Below are 20,548 nucleotides of genomic sequence, written 5' to 3'. Positions count from 1 at the left end.
CGAGGGCTTCCAGAAAATGATATAAATCCAGTACGGATGGGAGCTAAGGGGAGTTGAAGAGGTGGGCGCTGCATGCTCGGTCAACCTCCCAGAGACTCCCAAGCTCAACCGGCTCGTCAACGATGCATATCCTGTCGACTCTGAGCCTCGCAGCTCTGTCGGCGCCTCTGGCGTCTGCCTCATTTGATGGGAACATCAACTACCTCAGCCCTTCCCGGCGCCATGTCAACCTTGGCATCGACGTCCCGGCAGTCGCCCGCCGCAGCATGAAGCGCGGCGCCGTGCCGTATAAGCCATCCGAGTTGAACTTCACTCACGGTATCGCGTCTGGCGACCCCTATCCGGACAGCGTCATTCTCTGGACCCGCGTCGCGCCGTCCCTGGCTTCAGATAACAGCAATGTGACCGTCGAGGGAACCGTTGACCTGTACAATCACGAGACCGAAAAGTACGTCAAGGCGGATCCTAACCCAATTTGCGTCGAATGGAAGGTCTGGGAAGCCCAGGAGAAAGGCTCGAAACGTCCTGGTCACGGCGGATCCGGGAAGCACATTGTTTCGCAGGGTACTGCCTACACCACTAGCGATATTGACTACACTGTCAAGGTTGGTGAAAATAAGAGGCAGAAAAAAGAAAAGAAAAGAAAAAAGATCATGCGTCTTGTGCGGTAATTCATGAGGCTGACGAAACGTAGGTCGAGGCCAAGGGCCTGAAGCCATTCACCACCTACAACTACCAATTCAACGTTTGCAAGTCCGATAACGCCAGCCCGGTGGGAAGGACAAAAACGGCTCCAAGGGAGAATGCTAAGCTGGACGAGATCAACCTTGCGGTGTTCTCGTGCAGCAATTTCCGTAAGATATTAACTCTCATCGGGCTTCGCCATCACTGCTGACTGGTAGCTCAGCCAATGGCTATTTCAATGCCTACGGCAACGCGGCGCGGAAGGACAAGCACGACTACGTGGTCCACCTAGGTGACTACATATACGAAGGAGCTCAGGGGGGCGAGCGTGCACACAACCCGCCACGCATCATCTTTAGCCTGTGGGACTATAGGACCCGTCACGGACAGGTGAGCGTGTCGGCCTTAATTAGATACCGGAATACAGCAGGTGACTGACGAAAACAACAAACAGTACCGCACTGATCCCGATTTGCAGCTCCTGTCTCAGAACTATGCTTGGATGCCGACGTGGGATGATCATGGTATGGGCCGCCATGGCCATGCTTGGGATCGGGGCTTGGTGCTGACATGAACGAAACAGAAATTGCCAACAACGGTTACAGGGACGGATTCAGCGCGCTGAACAACACCGAAGACTCCTTCCGCAAGGACGGCCCGTCCATCAGCGTCGATCAGCGTAAGATGAACGCCGTGCGGGCCTACTTCGAGTGGATGCCTATCCGGTAAGTATTATCATCCCCTCACCCGATCATCCCCCTCCGATATCACCAGCCGAAAAGGCAACTAACTGACTTTCTCCCAGCCAAGTCGACCTCGACGACAATCTTCGGATCTGGCGGTCCTTCAAACTGGGCCGGCTGCTGGACCTGATCATCCTTGATACGCGCAACTACGACCGGAGCATCACTAGCCTGGGCTGGAACGACCACTACATCGACCTGATCCGTGACGACGCCTCGCGGTCGCTGATGGGCTCGCGCCAGGAGCACTGGTTCTACAACCAGCTGGCCGAGTCGTCGCGGCGGGGGGCCGCCTGGCGCGTCGTCGGCAGCCAGGTCATCTTCTCGGACATCAACAACAGCGGCGACACGTGGTCGGGGTACACGGCCAACCGCAACCGCACGCTCAAGCACCTGTACGATAACAAGATCGGCAACAACGTCTTCCTCGCCGGCGACAGCCACCAGAACTGGGTCTCGGACCTGGCCTGGCTCGGCGAGAAGCCGTACGACTCCCAGACCGGCGAGGGCGCCGTGGGCGTCGAGTTCGCCGGCACCGCCGTCAGCTCGTCCGGCCAGAGCGGCCCCATCCTGGCCGCGCGCGAGAAGGCCCGCCAGCAGGTCGAGGCCAACGAGCTGATGCAGTGGCAGGAGGGGTACTACCGCGGTTACTTCATCCTCAGGATCCGCGAGGAAGCGGTAACGGCGCAGTATTTTGGTGAGTTTCTGCCCCTTAAATTAATTAATTAGTAGCATTGTGGATGGTTATTTCTATTCGGGAAACAAAGAAAACGGAAGTGTGGGAAAAAAAAAAAAGAAAGGAAAAAAGGAAAAAAAAAGAAAAGAAGAGCACACTAACTCTTTGGCGCTATGATAGGCTCGCCCAGCGTGGCCACCCCCAATGCGTGGGATCTCCCGCTGGCCAACTTCACGATCGCTTCGGGAAAGAATCACCTGACGCGTCCAGTGGCCGGTGGCAACGTCGAGGCCGGGTTCGTCCGCGGCGGCACGACGACGGGCACGAACCTGACGCTCAACACGGAGACCGGGAAGTGGGACGTTGTTGGGTTCGAGAAGATGTACATCAAATAATTCATCAGCCAAGGCGCCGCGTAATTCTGTCGCACTATCGCTCAGCGTGTGCCGGTCAGAATACATAAAATACCAGAATTGCGATAGTAGCGAGCTTCTTCGCATTACATTTCTTGGTCTATGATCTCATGAAAAAGGAGCATTCAATCCGCACTAGCCCCCCTAATTGCGCGGCCCGTTCAGGATCCACGACAGGTTGAAGCGTCTCCAGATGATGGCGCGGTACGACTTCTCCCCGCCCTTGTCGTTGTAAAAGTCGCTCTCGACCAGGGCACCGATCTTGTAGTCGGCCGTCTTGGTCATGCTCGAGTACCCGCCCTCGTAGCCGGCGCCGGACACGGGGGCGTCGCCGAGCTCGCGCCCAAAGTTGAACTTGGCAGCGTCGCTGTCGTAGCTGATGCGCACGCGCATCGCCCGGCGGCTGTCCTTGCTGGCCGAGTTCATGAAGACGACCCGCGCCGGGCCCTTGTCGTCGGCCAAGTTGTACAGCAGCACCGAGCCCTCGCACCCGGGATCCGGCAGGCCCGTGTCGTCGGCGAAGGCGCCGAAGCTGGTGAGGTTGCCGCGGGCCACGCGGCGGTAGTCGCTGTTGCTGCCCGGCCGGTCGTTGCGGTAGAGCTGACCGTCGGGCGTCTGCGCGATGGTGCCCTCGGACCCGGCGCCCGGGAGAGACTGCACCGACCAGGTGCGGTTGCCGGGGGGCCCGCGCCCGATGATGTTGCGCTGCTGTGCGGGCACCACCAGCTCGCCCGTGGTCAGGCGGATGCCAATGCCCGGCCCGACGGCGTCCCAGGCCCGGCCGGCCGGGGTCAGCGTCTCGGTCAAGTCCTCGGGCTCGGACCAGGTCGCGCCGTCGTCGGTGCTCTTGCTGAGGTACAGGTGGCGGCGGCCCTCCCAGGTGCTATCGATCTTCTTGGTCTTGCTGCCGTCCGGCAGTGTGTCGCCCCCGTTCTGGCTGTACTGGGCGCCGTTCCAGGACATGAAGAGGTAGATGGTGTCGCCGTCGACCACGGGCGTCGGGTTACCCCACGTTCCGGCGCCGGCGCCGACGACTTCCTTCAGTGGCTCCCAGTCGCTGAAGGAGGCGCCGTGGCTGGTGGTGGTCTTGGTGCGCTTGTAGACCAGGTTGATGTCGCCATAGTCGCGGTTGTTGTGGCGGCGGCCTTCGGCAAAGGCGAGGATCCGGCCTGTGTTAGTCCGGACAACGGCCGGGATGCGGAACGAGTGGAAGCCGACGCCGCTCGAGAGCTTATCGGGTGAGGCCATGTTGGCGCTGCGGAACAGAACGAACTCTTCATGGTAGGGGGTGGCGTCCTTGGCCGGATCGGGAACGTTGGCGTGCGACAAGGGGGCGAGCGCCGCCCACAAGGCGATGCCCTGTAGCCAGCGCATAGGTAGCTACGCTAACTCTGTGATAGAATGTACAGTACAGTATCGCCAAATAATGAGTGATGCTCTTGTCGTAAGTATGCTGCAGCTTGCAAGCTACCTCCGACTTGGAAAAATACGTCGGATTGCCATCGTTCTTATGCGTTTGCTCGACACGACGTGTTCGAGAGAGCTGGCTGCCGAGCCTTTCAAGTCGGCTTATTGAATCTTCTGGCCGACGAGGTGGCCGAGGCAAGTGACAGATACCTCTCTCATGGCTGTGTCGTCGTGAATTAGGAAAGCGATTCGCATGGGGGCCAGACGGCAGTGAAATTATGATCTTAGCGATAGACCACTGGAAACGAACCGAACGAGCACGTGGGTTTCGGTGTTTCCCGAGCGCCCCAGGCCTTGTTACTGTTTGAAGGTGCAGTCGGGATGATATGCTGACCCGACTCTCAGTTGTTTCAACATTGTACGGAGTAATCGAGGTACGAACAAGCCGATCCTCCTATTTTTGGGTACTCGTTCGTAGTCCATGTTCGGAAACTTGGGCAGTCAGCAAAGTCACGTGCCAACGTGCGCTAGTCGCCCCACATCCAAACGCGACTTCCGCGCCTCGAGCGGATGAACCAGTGTCCGCAGTAGGAAATCGGGAAGGAGGTCTTGTCTGCTGCTTCTCACCCTGGTACTCGAAGGCCGAAACTAACAAGTCCACCGACCTCCCCAAGGTACCTAAGGAAGGAAGGTACCTACACTACCTATAGTGGCGCGGTTCCCCATCGGTTAGGGGGACCCTGCACCCAAAGTATGGCCAAGGTTCTTCTCTGAGCCTGCGTTTTATTCACCTTACCGCGCTCACGCGCTCGCGCGCTCGCATTTTTGCGCGTCTGTCGACTCGTGACCGGAATGGGACCCCCAGTGCCGAGTCATCCGATTCTCAATGGCCTCAACGACGCGCAGCGCCGCGCTGTCACCTCGGAGGCGGCGACGGTGGCCATCCTGGCTGGACCAGGAAGCGGCAAGACCCATACACTGACGACTCGAGTTGTCTGGCTGGTCGATCAAGTGGGAATCCGTCCCCAGGATGTTATCGTTGCTACTTTTACCGTCAAGGCCGCCCGTGAGATGAAGGAGCGCATCGGCAAGGCCCTCGGCAATGGCAGGGAGAACAAACTCATCCTGGGCACATTCCACAGCATCGCCCGCCGCTATCTCGCCGCGTACGGACGGCACATTGGTCTCAGCCAGAACTTTGGCATTGCCGACGCCAGCGACTCCAGCGAGATCATCAAGCGCATCTGCAAGAGGCTGCAGCTCGCAGTCGACCCTGCTGGTGCACGGGCCTGGATCAGCAAGAAGAAATCCAAGGGCACCGAGGCCCCCTCCAAGACGACCCGCCAGGAGGCGAGCAAGGTGGCAGGGCTGCAGGAGCTCGACACCTGCTATCGCGAGTATCAGAAACATCTCGAGACCTCTAATCTCCTAGACTACGACGACCTCCTGATCAAATGTGTCGAGCTGCTGCAGAAATTCCCGTCCTGCGTCTCCAACATCCAGACGGTGCTCATCGACGAGTATCAAGACACCAACGGGGTGCAGTACGACTTGATGAAGCTCTTTGCTCAGCATCGGAAGAGGATCACAACGGTGGGAGATCCGGACCAGAGCATCTACGGGTGGCGGTCGGCCGAGATCAGGAATCTGTGGAAAATGCTCCGCGAGTACCCAGAGACGGAAGAGATAGCCCTTGAGGAGAACTACAGATCCTCACAAGCGATTCTCGACTTGTCACTCGAGGTCATCAAGCAGGATCAGAAGCGGTATAAGAAGGTCCTCAAGCCCACCCACAACAAAGGCTCCCGCCCGGTGCTCCGCCGTTTGAAGAGCGCCTCCGCCGAAGCTGACTGGATTGTGTCGGAGATCAGAAGGGTGCTCGTCATGTCCGGAAATATGTTGACACACAACGATGTAGCCATCTTGCTGCGCTCGGCAGCCCTTTCGAGGCACATCGAGGCTTCCCTTGGAAAGGCGGGCATCCCATACCGAATGGTCGGCGGCTTCAAGTTTTACGAACGTGCGGAGATCAAGACTCTCATCGACTACCTTCGCGTCATCCATCAACCCAAAAATAACGATGCGCTCGCAAACATTGTCAACGTGCCGAGGCGCGGCATCGGCGAGGCTACCGTCAAAGCACTACTCGAAGAGGCCGAGACATCTGCGCTCAGTCTCTGGGACGTCTTGACGAAGCATTGCCGAGGGGATCGAAAAGCAGAGACAAAGATCACAAAGCAGGCTGAGCAGCAGCTCAGTGGCGGCTTGCTGCGCCCGCTACAGGATATCAGGAGACGGGTCGCAGAAGCCTGCGAGCCCAACGGGAGGCCTTTTGGGCTAGTCGAGATGATTGAGCATCTTCTCACCAGGTTGAGCTTTGAGGAATACCTGAAGAAGAAATATCCGGATCCCGATGACCACGGGCAGAGGTGGGCTAACGTGCAAGAATTTCTCGGTCTTGCCGCTGAATTTGAGCGCGACATGGACCGGTCGAACGAAGACGACCTCCCTGAAATTGAGGGGCTTGATCAGACGAGAGAGAAGGGAGTCCTGCCACGCTTCCTAGCCAACGTGGCTCTCGCATCCGATGTTCAGACCGAGGACAACGGGCAAGAGAGCCGGCCCTTGGTGACCATCTCCACAATTCACGCGGCAAAAGGCCTTGAGTGGCCCATCGTCTTTGTTCCTGCGGTCTACGACGGCTCCATTCCTCACACTCGAGCCGAGGACGGAGACGAGGAGCGAAGGTTGCTGTACGTGGCCATGACGAGGGCCCAAAGCCTACTGTATCTTAGTTGCCCGCTTTTTAGCGCCAATGGCAACGGGGAGCGCAACAGACTGTCGCCTTTCGTCGATCCTGTCCGCCGCTTCTTCTTGAACAAAGGCCCGTGCCTTGATCGGCGGGTCATGGCCGAGATTGCCAGGATCCTCCGCCGAGAACTGCCAGCGGAAAGGCTTATTTACGAAAGAATGCCTGCTATGTTCAGTATGGAGGACGACCTGTTTCCGGTAGATCCTGAAGAGGAATCAGAGATGACGGAGCACGGCTTCGACCGCGAGGATGGTCGCTATAGAGACAATGCAGTCCGGGCAAAAAGACCTCGACTACATGGGCCAATAGGAGGACAAGACAGCGACGAGGAGGTTCCCTGGAAGCAGTACATGACTCCCATGGAGCAAATATCTACGTTCTCCGTCGCCTCATTTCCTGGTTTTGTCAGTGTGGGGGCCCATCAAGCTGCTATCACTGCTGCTAACGCCGCCGCCACGACGGCGCCGAAGGCCGAGAAGAGCAAGCCATCAGCGGGCAAACGACCCCCAGATCAGAAGAGTATCATAGGGTTCATCAAGATCCATTCTGTTTCTGCTCGTCCGCAATCCGGAGCGGCATCAGCGTCCAAGCCGAGCAGTGCAGTTTCAGTACGGAGTGGGCTTGTTGAAGTGCAACCCAAGGCTGCGTCACCACAGCCGGCGATCGACCCGAATCTCGCTGGTCATAGACTAGGATCGGGAAAGTTGATGTCTCGCCCGGCAATCCCAAGCGAGGAAACCTCGATCAAAAGGAAACAGTACGCCTACTTTTCCAGCTCGCCCCCCGGGCCAACGGCTGCGGAGGAGACGAATCGGGAGGGCAGCAACACGACAGGGCTGGATGACGATAATGAGCCGCCGCCGGGAGGCATTCGCCCGGCGTCCTCTCTGCATGCGACGTCGGCTGGACTCGGCGGCATGTTCAGGAGGCCCCGAGGCCTTGGTCAGCAGTCTCTCGCTCCAATGGAGAGGCTGCGGAGGCCGTTCAAACCGTTGTCTATAAACAAGCGTCAGGACTAGGCCGAGCTGATGCGTTATGGTTATGCGTTATGTCTAAACCCTAATGGGACATGTCCAGATATTTTGGTGCTTTCTAGGCGCCAATCCGGCTTCTTCCCGGCTTCTTCCGGCCATAACGGTTATGGCGCAAAAGTACCTGTAACTGCTTACTTGCCTATTCGGGCAATCCCTGGTATGAGCAACGAACAATACCACGCGTCAAGCAACTTTGACCATGTTGTGGGCGTCAACTTCTATATATACCATGCTCCGTAGCCCGCATCCAACACTCCTCGTTTATCATCGACACCGCTTGCAAACCACCTCGCTCTTCTAGTAGCCACCACAGCCACTGCCAGGCAGAACACAACCCATCACCAACAACTTTCTCCTCAGCGCCATATATCAACTACTAAGGCACACAACAAGCCTTCCTCCACCATGGCCAGCTCTTTCCGCATGCCAGCCCCACGCCTCCTCCTCACCGCCCGCTCGGCCACTCTCTCTTCCGCAACAGCATCTCGTCTCAGACACGCTCAAGGCTGGACGAAGCCCCTCCCCCCCACCTCAGTCTCTCCCCTCTCCTCCTCGACCACCTCCTCCTTCTCGACCTGCCACGCCATGCGCAGCAGTGGCGCCCACTCGGGGGGCGCCACTCCGAGCCCCAGCCCGTCCTACCTGGCCTTGTCTCTCCGGCGCATCGTGCCCAACCCGCGCACGCGCGCGGCCCTGGCCGTCGGGGTTGTCCTCCTGGCCGCTGTGGACACGTACGCGTACGTGACGTACTGGCCGAAGATCGCGGGGAAGGGACGGGGCGGTGGTGTGCCGGAGGTGGGTGGTGAAGGCGATTCGCGGGAGTGAGGCACGATCTTTAATCGTCTCTCTCGTTTGTTTACCCGGATCCGAGAGGAAGGGATGCAGGCCGATATTGAATTCGGGCAAGGGATCCAAAGCTGGCGATAGTGATTTCGAGGATGTGTGTGAGTTGGCTCCATGGGGACACGACACGACGAGCATATAGTTGTTTCCGGGGAGGTTCCTCGAGAGAGAGCTTTCTGAACTATGTACATCATCTTGATCGCTCGTCGAGACTTGGATTGGAGGATGAGTCAAGAATCACTATTCTTTTGTGTGTCTGGTAGTTCAGGAGAGGGCAACACCACTTGCTACTATGAGTTCCCAAACATCTACTTGTACAGATGCGCATACATACATTGAACAAAATACCACACTCTCTTCCTTCCGTCGCCAGCACTCCCGCTCCTACACAAGGCCCAAATGCTCGTAAAACATGGTCATGTAGAAACCCTGATAAAGAGACACCCTTTGAACCCCCCCCCCCCTTACCCACCCTCTTCTCTAGACATGCTTCGTGCAAAAACTCGATAGCTCTCGAGGCCGGGTACCGCAAGATGAAGGGAGGCATCACAAGCTCAGCATTAAATACTAGTTAGCATAATAAAAAGGTTCAGGTCTGAAAAGACACAACCCCCCAGCATCATCAGGACTGGACAAAAGCCATGACCAGCCTAACATGACACGCACTGAAATGTAAAACATCTTTGATGGCCCTCCCTTGTTATACGTACCCCTCTCTCCCCTCTCCTCCTCCTCCTCCGCTCGCCTCAATCCGAGACATGAACGTTTCACCCCGTGCCTCCCCCCCCCCCCCCCCCGGGGGGCGCCAACCTCCCGCTCTGCCTACAACCTCAGCTTCCTTACGATCTGTTCTGCCGTGGCCTTGTACTGCCACGTATCGCCCCCTAGCCGCTTGAACTGCACGCCGTGCAGGCTGACGATGGGGACCTTGACGATGAGCACTTCGAAGCGGATCTCGCCGTCGGCCACGCGCTCCTCGCCGCGCGAGGGCGAGTGGTACCTCTCCTCCTCGGCGATGCTTGGCGCGTGGGTGCAGCTGAAGCCGCCCTTGATCTCGGTGTAGTCGACGCCGAGCATCTTGAGCACGCGCTTGATGTCGGCGCGGATCTCGGACAGCGGCTTGGTCGACGTCGTCGACACGCTGAAGATGCCCTTGAGGTACACGGGCTTGGCGAGGTCCGGGTCCTCGGGCTCGAGCCGCTCGTTGGAGCCGCCGCTGGTCTCTCCGCCTTCGCCTTCGCCTTCGAGGCCGAGCTCGGCGTCCGTCTCTTCCCGGAGGGGGGGCTCCTGATGGGGTGTATGGGGGGTCTGCGGCTGATCGCGCGCCTCCGCCTCGCGCCTGGCGCGGCGCGCCTGGATGCTCTCCCGGCGGGCGTGGCCGAGGGACTTGGCTCGCTTGGAGACGGATTTCTGTAGCGAGATGGTTTTGCCGTCGGACGGCTCTTTCCTCCTGTCGCGCGTGCTGAGTCTGCGGAGGAGGGAAACGGGGCCGTTGCCGCCCTTCTTCGTCGGCACCATGTCCGGCGAGAGCAAGCCGTTCTGGACCGGCTCCCGAACCTGGTCTTCGCTATGCGACCTGGCCCTGTGTCGCGTCCGGCTGTTCTCCGTGTGTGCTGGTTGCGGAGGCACGATCTCGGCAAGCGAATGCTTCTCCTTGTGCCGCGCGATCGGTGATGGCGGAACGGGTGGCGGCGCCTGCGCTTGTTGCGGAGATGACGGCGGGACCTGTTGCACCTTGGGTGGAACTGCGGGTTGGGCGGCTTGCGCCTCTTGCCGCTCGCGCTCGAACTTCTCCCGGACGAGATAGTAGACGGAAATCATGGGATCGAACGCGTTGAGCGGATCATCACCGATGGGTAGCCCATCGGAGCTACCGTTGGTCAAGGTCTCCTTGCTGGTAATCGAGTTTCGCCTCTTATAGAAATCGAAGCCAAAACCGCGTCGCTTCTCCGTACCCTGGGGGTTCGGTTGTGGCTGCTCCCTCTCCTTCTCCAAGCGTCGCACCGCTGCTTGGTACTTTGGTGACGTGATCTTCTTGGTTAATTCCTCGCGGATGTACTCCGGGGGGCCAAACTTGAATCCCGTCATATGGGCGATGACCTCCTCGTCGAGCGGCAGTTTCAGGGGCTCGCGGTGCGGAAGAAAGTTCTCGGGAGGGCCATTATACCCTTTGAGCATCCATGGGTGGTTCATGACCTCGTGCATGGTCGCGCGTTGTTTCGGGTCCGTAACCAGCATCCTGGAAATGAGGTGCTTGCACTCTAGACTCGGGTCAGCGAGGATTAAAGAAGGGGGGGGGGGAGGGGGGGACGGAGCACGCCGTGACTTACCGCTAGACAGCCAATTGGGATAGTCGACTTCGCCCTTTTTGATCTTCTGGTGGAGAGCGGGCATGTATTGGTCGTCGAACGGCACCTTGCCGCAGACGAGCACAAACAGAACGACGCCGAAGCTCCACACATCGACCTCGGGACCCGTGTATGGTCTCGCCTGGAGCAGCTCCGGAGCGGCAAAGTAGAGACTGCCACAGTACGTCTTGAGCTTCCTATCCTCGTCGGGCGAGAAGAGATTGCTGAGGCCAAAGTCGATAATCTTGATGTCGCCCGTCTTGCTAATCAAGATGTTCTCAATCTTCAGGTCCCGGTGGACGATGCTATTTCGGTGACAGTAGTCGACGGCACTCGCTATTTGGCGCGCAAACTTCCTGGCCTGCTTCTCCTTGAGCTTTCCGTGGGAGATGATGTAGTCGAGCATCTGGCCACCGTTGACATACTCAAAGAGCATGTACCAGTGCCATCGTGTCCGCAGGTTATCGCGCAGGCCGCAGATGTATTGATGGTTCAGCAGGCTGACGATGGCAGCCTCGCGGGCGTTGCGATCCTCCCGGGCGGCGTCGGCCCGCTCTCGCTCTTCTCTGCTCAGCCGTCCGTCATCGGGCGACACCCTGTCGATGATCTTACAGGCGACCTGCATTCGAACAAAACAAAAACTTGAGCGTTAGCTTGGCAACCCGGGCACACCACGTGGGGTCGAGAAACTTGCCAGCTCGTTTGTGCCCTCCTTCCTGGCCAGCTTGACTTTGCCCATGCTCCCCTGGCCGATCGTCTTGATGAAGGCATAGTTGCCTGACGGGGCGGGGATGACGGTGCGATACCTGTGCTTGGACGGACGCTGCGCGTAATGATCGGCGGCGGCGGCGTTGGCGGCGGCCCTGTCGTGGGGCTCCTCGGCGGCGGGAGCGGGCACGTCGGACGGCGGATGCCGTGGGGACTGCGCCGCACCCGTCGTCGAGCGCTGGCTGCTGCGGCGGTGGGGGCGCGATGCTTCGGCTCGTGTCGATGACTCGGACCGTGGAAGGGGTTCAGGGCGCGATGCCGTCGGTGGCCGGCGTGTCCGAACGGATTGCGACCGCATGGGCATGTCAGCCCCGGGGGAGAGTGCTGTGGTCATCGCGGCCGAGGGGGGAACACAGAGCTCAGGCGGCAAGGTGGCGGAGGCTCGCTATGGCCAGAACCGACGATTGGGAAAAGCGTGATGCACGGAAACCGCCCTCAAGCGGGAATCACACCATTCAATGTTGATGTGTGGATGGAGAGGGGTGATGCTTTGTCTATCGAGGAAAAAAGTGAACACGATTATGTGCAGGTCGCCTGAGGTATCGATCGGCTGGCGGTTCGTAACTGGGGCGTTCGGGTTGGTGGAGGGAAGAATGGATAGGTGACGGCGGGAAGGGGCTGATCGTGAGTGGAGCGAAAGAGCGCCGAGTTGCGGCGCATGCGGGATTGGGAATTGATGGCTTTGGCCGAACTTTGGATGGCCGCTCCTTTGTGCGATGTGCGGTTTGGATGCGCCGCGTATTCCCAACAAATCCCAGGGTCACCAGGCCGTCCACGGGTCGCACTAAGGTTGGGCAGTCGAGGCCGCTTTTCAGCACCTGAGAGTTGAGGGGGGACAACTCTCGGCGATTTTGGCTGGACGCTGGCGTCAGGGGGGGGCGGCGCCTTCCTCTGTACAGTGGAGTCCAAGCGGCTGGTATCCACGCGCTACCCGGTAAGAATGCGCAGTAGCCGTACAGTTCGGGAAGTAATTTCGAGGCACGCTACTGGGGCGTTGCGGTTTCCATATTTGCCCGCCCCCCCCTGTGCCATAACATGGCCATAGCTAACGTAGGTTAGGTAGTTGCTTGCGCTACGTGTCGAGAGCCTTGTGTATCACACTCTCTCGGACCCTACAGCCCATCTCCGCTGCTCCATGATCCCCTGAAAGTCTCATCGACTTTTGTCTCTGATCCCTGAACTTCAAGTCAGATACCCTGACATGTGCCCGATTCGGGGATGATTAGGGTCCAACTAACTGGCCCCTGCTCCGGCAGACCGGACCTCGAGCTGCTGTCGGGCCCTGATTGCCAAATTCGAAACAACAACCTGCAGGATGATGGCGTCACTACCTGCAAACGATTCTGCCAAACAAGGTTTCGGCCACGTCGACTGGAGTCCGCGGAGAGCTGCTAGTTGTAAGAGTTATTGGCATTGAACCTATCTACGGACTGGGACCATCAACTCCAGCTGCGTCTTTTTTAAGGGAGGTTGGCGGAGGCGTGCTGCCTCTGCGGGCCTGGCTCAGTGGCTGCTTGATCGCCTCTTGATTGGCCTTTGAGGCGGGGATATGTGGTATCCTGCACCAACTCGGTGACCAGCGCGGCCGCCGACCCAACCGTTGACCTCACCAAAGCAAACTGTCCAAGCAGCAGGAACAAAGTAAAGAGATAACAACAAACCCCACTGCCCATTCTCTGCTCAATCTCAAAATAAGGCAGCGATGAGGCCGAAGGGGAGGGCGGTTACGTCCCAACACGCTTGGAAGAAGAATGGTGGATGTTGGTAGTTCGCGTTTGGAAAAGAGCACTCTCGATATCATGGTGCTGATAATCGGATGGCTATATGGATCTTAACGCTGAGCGTTTCATTTACACTAATCAACGATAGGCTGAGAGCAGGGTCTAGGATGTCACCAAGCAATGCGTTCACTATACTCCGAGTACTCCAATAGGGAAAGCTACATCGCAGCGATCTGGCCCCTGTTAACGTCATATTTCCGATGAAGTGAACAGTCACGGTATGAGCAGGAAAGATGATAAAAGAGGAGTGAATAAGAGGAAAACTAATGATTCAGGATGAAGCTAGCTCCGATAATCAACTCTAAGTGCCGCGGCACACCGGCCCGACGGACACAGCATGGAATGTGCTCGAGGGGCTGGGTTGGCTGCTCGAAGGTACAACAGTACATACGGAGTATAACTATGCATACTCGAGTACATACACACCTAAGGTAGGTATGTATTGTATGTACTGTACATACATACCAAGTCCTACGGCAGCAAGGAGAACTAGAGAGCTTCAACGTGTGGCTGGAACCAGGAATCTCATTTCATCTCCAAGAAAAGGCCCCACATGGCACTTGGCTCCCCGCATTGCGGAAAGCCAGCCCCACCGGTCCTCTACACTACACTACATCTCAGCTTCACCGCCTTCCACTCCAGGCAGCATTTCATGAGTTTCATGAGCTGTCGATACCAGGTACTTGTACGTCAATTTAGTGGAGAAGTCGACGACATCTTCAACACGGGGGCTGTTGGCAACTTGGATCCCTTCGAAGCAGTTCATTTTCGCCTACGAGCTCATGCTCCTTTGGCATTCCCATGTCCTACAAGAGATCTCGTGCGACCTACGAGGCTGACCTTACTGCGCAACGATCGCCGTACGTCGCGTTCGGAACGCCACTCCCGCCGCTCGACTCGGAAGCCCGTGACGATGGCTCGTACGTGCCGCTATGGAAGCAGGAGGTGAGGGATGAGCGGGGGAGGAAGAGGCTTCACGGCGCGTTTACCGGCGGATGGAGTGCAGGGCAAGTATGCACGATTTGTCGCTCCCTGAAAACGAGCTCGCTGACATGCCCCCAGCTATTTCAACACTGTCGGCTCTAAAGAAGGATGGACACCTTCAACCTTTGTCTCTTCTCGAACGAATCGCCGCAAGGATGACCCTAACGCGGCGCAGCGGCGCCCGGAGGACTACATGGACGAGGAGGATCTCGCCGATGCCGAAGAAGCGAGGAAAATCCAGACCCAAGCCGCGTTTTCCGGGCTGGGCTCGACCGCCGATGATGCTACGAGAAGGAATGGTCTGATGGATCTTTTTCGCGCAGAAGGCGATACAATGGGCACGAGACTGCTCAAGAAGATGGGCTGGAAAGAAGGACAGGGAATTGGGCCCAAGGTCCGCAGGACGGCTCGCCTAGAACTCCGCAGCGACACCGGCGATCCGGGGGAAACCTACCTTTTCGCGCCAGAAGATGTCCCAATGATTAGCTTTGCGCGCAAGACCGACCACAGAGGGCTGGGATACGAGGGAGAAACGAGGTTGGCACCTCTCAACCTCGGGACCAAGCATGACTCCGATTCCGACGATGACGAAGAGCGAGCAGCTTGGGGCGTCCGAAGTTTACACTATTCGCCAGCCGCAAGAAAGAGCGAGAGAAGAGCCGCGGAGGGATAGGGGTTGGTATACTGAATGATACCGGCTCCGACGACGAAGATCCCTACGAGATTGGTCCGCGAATATCGTACAACCGAGTAATAGGAGGAGACAAGAAGAAGAAAAAGGCCATAACCGCGATCAACCCAGCGCTAAAGGCGAAACCGGCATTCATACCGTCCAAGAAGTCAGGCTTGGGGAAGATTGCGCTTGGGGTCAGGAAGTGCCATGATGGGCGGTTACCCCTGGATGGCTTCGTCTTTGGCAGGGAGCCCGACGCCCTGACGTCTGAAATCAATAGCGAAGGAAAATATCCTCCCCCAAAGATCCCGGACGGCTGGGTCTCGGCGAAGCAATCAAAGTCTCAGGCGGGCGCAACTGGCTATGTCTCCACAGCAGAGGCCGCCATGGCGTCCACGCTTGATCCGAAGGCGCGCGCGGCGATCCTTGGTGAAAAACCACTCCCCGGGAAATCCGTTTTTGACTTCATGTCTGCAGAAGCTCGGGAGCATCTGGCGGCTGTGACCGGCAAGAAAGACCTCCCGCCCGCTCGGGGCGAGGTTCCGGCCGAGTATGCGCTCAGCGAGGAGGACCGGTTGCAAGAGCTTCTCAGCCGCGTCCCACAGCTGGGGAAGGAGACGGCGGTTGCGGCCATTTCCAGGGGCGCCAGCGGTAACGCGCCTTATCGAGACGACGAGGCCAAGCGCGCGAGGTACATTGCATTCCTGGAGTACCAGGCCGGGTTCAAGCCGACTCCGGGGACGAAACCGCCCAAGATGAACAACGAAGAGTGGCTGAGGGAGATGCACGAATTCTACAACTGCGCCAGGATATTCAGGCCCATGACCGGTTTCATGGCCAGCCGGTTTACGACTTCAACAAACCAGTCCAGCCCCGGCTCGGGCGGCGAGGCGGAAGAGCGAGATTTGCTCTCGAAGCCACCAGCCAAACCCCAGGATCCGTCCGAGGAGGCAGCCAAGCTTGGTATGTTTGGGCCGATGACGAGATCCGTCACCGAGTTCTACCCCGCCCGGCTGCTATGCAAACGCTTCAATGTGAAGCCGCCAGAGCATGTGCAAGCCAATGATCCCGGAGCGGCTTCGGCGGCTTCAGGAAAGGCAAAGTACGATACTGCGACTCAGTTCAGTGCCACGCAAGCGTATGGGTCATCGGGACAAGAACCCATGGCCCTGGAATTTGGTTCGGTCCATTCCTCCTCCGCCGGCACGACTAGAGATGCTGGCTCGAACCTCGAAGACGAGGCTGCTGGCCGGCAACCTTCAGGCCCCGGAAAGGCTGTCATCGATACGAGCAGGAACGAGGCTCTAGAAGGGGAGAGGGCGGGCGAGGATGTCTTCAGAGCCATCTTTGGGGATAGCGATGACGAGGATTGATCTGTACATGTATAATCACAAGAATATTACCATTGACTTGGGTCTCGAGAGGTTAATCATGCCTGCACTTGGTGCGATTTTATGCCAATGTTTGATCATCAACCGACCAAGAATATTCATTTCATGAAACTTATTGCATATCTGTCTCTCGCCTCCTTTTATCCTGCCTTCTGTTCTCTTCCGACAATGAATACGGAGTACATAGACCCTCTTCCCGTACTAGGGAACCTGGCCTTCATTGCCTAGATGTCATCCCTTCTGATTGGGTCATTTCGGGCGGTTACAGTTGCTGGGTCGGTATGGAGTCCGATACTGTACAGTGCGGAGCCCGATTGTGGGCCGCCCCGCTATTCCCAGCCAGACAAGGGACTCGGCGGCTGGCAACACTTCAGGGGCCTGACAGCAGCCATCTCGCGTGCCCCGGGGTTCAATTCGCAGCGCTGGGACAGCCTCATCTCAGCGGCGTTAGGTAGCGATCGTTGATTCCTCTAACCTTCTGTCTCTCCACCCTTGGATTCCGGACAGCCTTAGATACGGAATCTCTCTAAGGTTTTGCACTTTATACTATTTTCGGCCCTTTTTTTTTTGTTTGTGCGCCAAGTCGAGCCCGCGTTGAGGGCCTTTTTGGGTGCCTTCCCTTACATGCGAGCCTCGGAGCTACTGGCCTATCTCGGGTTAACAGCAAAGCAACAAGCACTAAATCCGTCCCTACCTGGCCTTAATACTAGGTACAGTACCTAATAAGGGACCTCTCTGGGGAAGCTGCCTATCCACCTCCCAGGTAGGACTCACTAAATGCTGGTCACCGAATTGGGCACCCAAACGAACCTCAGCCGCGACCGGTCTTTCTGTCGCAATCTCGAGAGCCAAGCCATCCCGCAGACACGCTGAACATTAGGGCGACAGCATTTTAACGAAGCACATCTCCGACCACAGCCATCCCGTCCGACAACTTCCCGTCGCCGCCGTCACGTTGTGTAACCGGCGTGATCCCGGCAGCTCGTACTCCGAGCCCATCTCCCGCAAACGACGCAGTGTTTACGAGGAAGCAGGCATTCCACAATCCCCCGACACCGTGGCCGAGCAGAAACTAGCGCACTTCACCGCTCAGGCCGACGAGGAGCTCCTCCAAACACCCGACTTCCAGGATTCACCATTCCGTCAGCGCTCCCCGCCGCCGCAGTATCCTGCCTCCGAGGCCTCGGGCTCCTCAGCCTTTCGGCCACCACCCTCCTTTTCGTCGCTCTTTCCTGCCCAGGACAACGAAGCCGCGGAAACCCTCCAGGAGCCTTGCGAGCCGTACAGACACCCGGACGACGGAGTCACTGACCAAGAAGCGGCCGCTTCTGCCTCTTGCCTCGCGGCCCCAGCGTATGCGCCTGCTGTCGACCAAGTAGAGACCGGGTCGTCAAACAGCGCGTCTGCAGTCCGGCAACTCCAGGACGAGACCAAGCGCGCGCTCCCGCAGGATACCAAGGGAGGCAGCGCCAAGGACGAGGAAACAGAGCCGCCGCCGGCGTATTCGGAGGGAACCAGCCCCCTCCACTCCTTCACATACCTCATGGCTGCCGCAGGAGGAGCCGCGAGTATCATCACCCAGGTGCAGCAGGGCGGCCCGCCGCTCAATCCCCTCGGAGGTAGGTGCACGCCGGCGCTGGCGACGATCGTCAATCGATGAATATGGCTAACGCAAGCTAACGTTGCGTCTGCAGATGTGCCTGGGGACGAGACAATCGTGATGGATCTGCGGTGAGATCCGAACCCCCGCCGACTCCTCGAGCAGCAAGCAGAATGAGCAGTCAACTGACCTCTTCCTTTTTTTCCCTTCTCTTTCGTTTTAGGGGCACCCGCTTTAAGCTGTCCCGAGACGAACTGTTAACACTACCGGAGTTTGTCCTGCTATCACTCTTCCCCAATGGCCTCTTTCCTGAGGGGCACATGGGTGGTGGGTTCTCGGAAGGAGATGCCGTTCAAGTCGACGTATGTTTTTGCTTGTATTGAGGAGGCAGGACGGTTGTCTCAGCATCCGCTACATGCCTCCCATGATTCCCTCCCGTGTGTTTCTGGATCACCGCTAATGCATACCGGCAGTACGACCCGGCGTCACTGCAGTACATGCTGGACTTCTTCCGGAACGTGGCGCAAAGTATCCCAACCGAGCCCAGCAACGGGCAAGAGGGCGCCGACGGCCTGGTGTCGTTCGACCCGTCGGCTCGGGACGAGAGCAGCCGGCGCGCGGGCATCATCGTGCTGCGCGAGGACCTTGACTTCTACGCAATCCCACCCAAGCAGGACATCGAGCAGCCAGAGATGATCGAGGTCAAGCGGGCGGCCGCCCGGGCGCTCCTCAAGCAGGACGGCATCTTCAGCGGCCTCAAGAAGAGCGACGAACCGGGAACGACCGAGGCGCACCTCATCGAGATGTTGACGGCGGGGTAAGTCCTCGCCCTCGTACACCCCTCGAATTCTTTTTTTCTCCCATTCTTCTTTCGTCGCCCTCTGTCTCTAGGTACACACGGAAACGTGCGCGCGCATGCACACACACATATACATATTCGTATGATATGATGGAGTATACTACCTGCAGGCTAACGTTGAATTTAGCGGGTTCAATCACGACGACCGCTGGGGCCACCGGGCTCCCGAGCCCAACAAGGCTGTCATCTGCTCGCTGGCGCTAGCGCGCCTTCGCTCCGACATCCGCGGCAACGAAATGGGCAGCGGCGCCGTCGGCATGGCCCAGAAACTGCTGCTCTTCTGGCGCAAACCTGCCCGCCGCTGCTGGTGGGAGGGCGTGGAGCTCGAGAACGTCGAGGGCCTGCCCGCCGGCACCAAGCTCAAGGTCTGGATCCGCAGGGTCTGGACGCTCGAGATGAGCGTCATCGGGCTGCGTTAGGCAGGTTGGTAGGTAGTACTGAGGGAAGTGGTAGCTGCTGTGTTGTTTGGGACAAACATACCACGCGTCTGGGAAATGAAGGGGACACACACATTCTGCTACGTCTTCACAGCGCCCGCTACCTTTTGCTTGTCATCATTTCTTTGCTTTGTCGTTTCGTTTTCACGTCCGCCAGAGGACTTTCCTTGGTGTTCTTTCTTCCCCCTTTCCTCTCTGCAAGGCATGCGGTTTGCTTGGGCACCAAGACAGGATCTGTTAATATATCTCTCCGTTGGAGACACGTGTACGCTACAGTCAATATCCTCGGTGGCGTGAATGTGGTCGTGTAGTACCGATACAGCTCAATGACAGTCCCTCTCGGACTGTCATCTCCCGGGCCCGGCCTCTGGCGGGGTGATCGACAGCTCTTCTCAGAGGGATCAACTGCCTAAGGTACTCAGTCGCGGAAGCAACACGCCGCATGCAACAGCTGCACACCCTGCGTCTTACTGAGTAGCGCCGACCTCCAGGCGAGGTTTGATCTGGCTCTGCTGTTCGATCGGCGTTTATTCCATACCCAAGCAGACAGTTTTGTCCAGCAATCAACCCACTGGCTCCACCACTGTTCACTTATACACACACACACACACATCTCACCTCCTCACCTGCGTGTCTCGCGCGGGGTACTACAACACCTGGCCGTTTTGATCTTCGCCTCGTTATTACACGCTGTTTCATAAACAGCGGCTCACAAAATCCTGGTGTGCCCCGAATGAATTAGAAGTCGTCAAATAAAACTCCCCAAGCGGTTGGTCCATCTCTCTCCGAGTCTCGCTCCATAGCTTTACAACGTCGCCACGGAGACGTGCCTTCTCAATAAGCTCCTAACCGCACCTCTCGGACCAATCTCTACGCCCTTTGCTTTTCAGGGAAAAACCCAAATTGTCGGTGATGCTTGCGGGTAAACTCAACGTCATGATCCTTGTGGCAGGAGAACATACGCGGTTTGAAGATGTGAGAACCATCAGCGTGAAATCAGGCTGATGGACTGTCAGGAGCGTCAATCGATCCGGCTGCCCATACAATATCTGACGAGGAGTGAATCTTACCACGTTACCGAGCGAGCATATGTCA

The 20,548-nt window shown here is 57.9% G+C and overlaps 6 protein-coding genes across 6 annotated transcripts; 4 read left to right on the top strand and 2 right to left on the bottom strand.

Annotated features, from left to right (window-relative positions):
* Positions 1 to 122: 122 nt before the first annotated feature.
* Positions 123 to 2,498, top strand: MYCTH_116363 (alkaline phosphatase-like protein; the record flags this gene model as incomplete). Its single annotated transcript, XM_003664158.1, has 7 exons — positions 123 to 605; positions 695 to 854; positions 908 to 1,074; positions 1,139 to 1,208; positions 1,268 to 1,409; positions 1,490 to 2,124; positions 2,284 to 2,498. 7 exons carry the CDS (start codon positions 123 to 125, stop codon positions 2,496 to 2,498), a joined length of 1,872 nt encoding a protein of 623 aa, XP_003664206.1.
* A 115-nt stretch (positions 2,499 to 2,613) lies between these two features.
* Positions 2,614 to 4,005, bottom strand: MYCTH_2306764 (glycoside hydrolase family 33 protein). Its single transcript, XM_003664157.1, has one exon. It carries the CDS (start codon positions 3,888 to 3,890, stop codon positions 2,661 to 2,663), a length of 1,230 nt encoding a protein of 409 aa, XP_003664205.1. The 5' UTR covers positions 3,891 to 4,005; the 3' UTR covers positions 2,614 to 2,660.
* A 3,870-nt stretch (positions 4,006 to 7,875) lies between these two features.
* On the top strand, positions 7,876 to 8,841 carry MYCTH_2306762 (uncharacterized protein). The gene has a single exon (XM_003664156.1). It carries the CDS (start codon positions 8,175 to 8,177, stop codon positions 8,592 to 8,594), a length of 420 nt encoding a protein of 139 aa, XP_003664204.1. The 5' UTR covers positions 7,876 to 8,174; the 3' UTR covers positions 8,595 to 8,841.
* A 244-nt stretch (positions 8,842 to 9,085) lies between these two features.
* MYCTH_2306759 (uncharacterized protein) lies at positions 9,086 to 12,142 on the bottom strand. Its single transcript, XM_003664155.1, has 3 exons — positions 11,655 to 12,142; positions 10,943 to 11,579; positions 9,086 to 10,873 (listed from the first exon to the last, which is right to left on the bottom strand). The coding sequence occupies exons 1-3, from the start codon at positions 12,030 to 12,032 to the stop codon at positions 9,435 to 9,437; spliced, it is 2,454 nt and encodes an 817-aa protein (XP_003664203.1). The 5' UTR covers positions 12,033 to 12,142; the 3' UTR covers positions 9,086 to 9,434.
* A 2,168-nt stretch (positions 12,143 to 14,310) lies between these two features.
* Positions 14,311 to 16,539, top strand: MYCTH_2128009 (uncharacterized protein; the record flags this gene model as incomplete). Its single annotated transcript, XM_003664154.1, has 3 exons — positions 14,311 to 14,492; positions 14,572 to 15,030; positions 15,129 to 16,539. 3 exons carry the CDS (start codon positions 14,311 to 14,313, stop codon positions 16,537 to 16,539), a joined length of 2,052 nt encoding a protein of 683 aa, XP_003664202.1.
* A 459-nt stretch (positions 16,540 to 16,998) lies between these two features.
* Positions 16,999 to 19,653, top strand: MYCTH_2306750 (uncharacterized protein). The gene is made up of 6 exons (XM_003664153.1): positions 16,999 to 17,320; positions 17,446 to 18,176; positions 18,252 to 18,288; positions 18,381 to 18,519; positions 18,631 to 18,974; positions 19,144 to 19,653. The coding sequence occupies exons 2-6, from the start codon at positions 18,101 to 18,103 to the stop codon at positions 19,433 to 19,435; spliced, it is 888 nt and encodes a 295-aa protein (XP_003664201.1). The 5' UTR covers positions 16,999 to 17,320; positions 17,446 to 18,100; the 3' UTR covers positions 19,436 to 19,653.
* Positions 19,654 to 20,548: the final 895 nt, after the last annotated feature.

The sequence above is a fragment of the Thermothelomyces thermophilus genome, chromosome 4 (genome assembly GCF_000226095.1).
Source record: "Thermothelomyces thermophilus ATCC 42464 chromosome 4, complete sequence".
In the NCBI taxonomy this organism is placed as follows: domain Eukaryota; kingdom Fungi; phylum Ascomycota; class Sordariomycetes; order Sordariales; family Chaetomiaceae; genus Thermothelomyces; species Thermothelomyces thermophilus.
Note: the sequence above shows the minus strand (reverse complement) of the source record. Positions and strands in the feature narration are given on the sequence as shown.

Coding starts and splice junctions, on each gene's coding strand:
- MYCTH_2306764 (XM_003664157.1), bottom strand. CDS start 3,890: ATGCGCTGGCTACAGGGCATCGCCTTGTGGGCGGCGCTCGCCCCCTTG.
- MYCTH_2306762 (XM_003664156.1), top strand. CDS start 8,175: ATGGCCAGCTCTTTCCGCATGCCAGCCCCACGCCTCCTCCTCACCGCC.
- MYCTH_2306759 (XM_003664155.1), bottom strand. CDS start 12,032: ATGCCCATGCGGTCGCAATCCGTTCGGACACGCCGGCCACCGACGGCA. Junction 11,580..11,654: donor AGGAGGGCACAAACGAGCTG/GCAAGTTTCTCG, acceptor GTTCGAATGCAG/GTCGCCTGTAAGATCATCGA. Junction 10,874..10,942: donor TCCCAATTGGCTGTCTAGCG/GTAAGTCACGGC, acceptor ACCCGAGTCTAG/AGTGCAAGCACCTCATTTCC.
- MYCTH_2306750 (XM_003664153.1), top strand. CDS start 18,101: ATGGCTGCCGCAGGAGGAGCCGCGAGTATCATCACCCAGGTGCAGCAG. Junction 18,177..18,251: donor GCCGCTCAATCCCCTCGGAG/GTAGGTGCACGC, acceptor TTGCGTCTGCAG/ATGTGCCTGGGGACGAGACA. Junction 18,520..18,630: donor GAGATGCCGTTCAAGTCGAC/GTATGTTTTTGC, acceptor GCATACCGGCAG/TACGACCCGGCGTCACTGCA.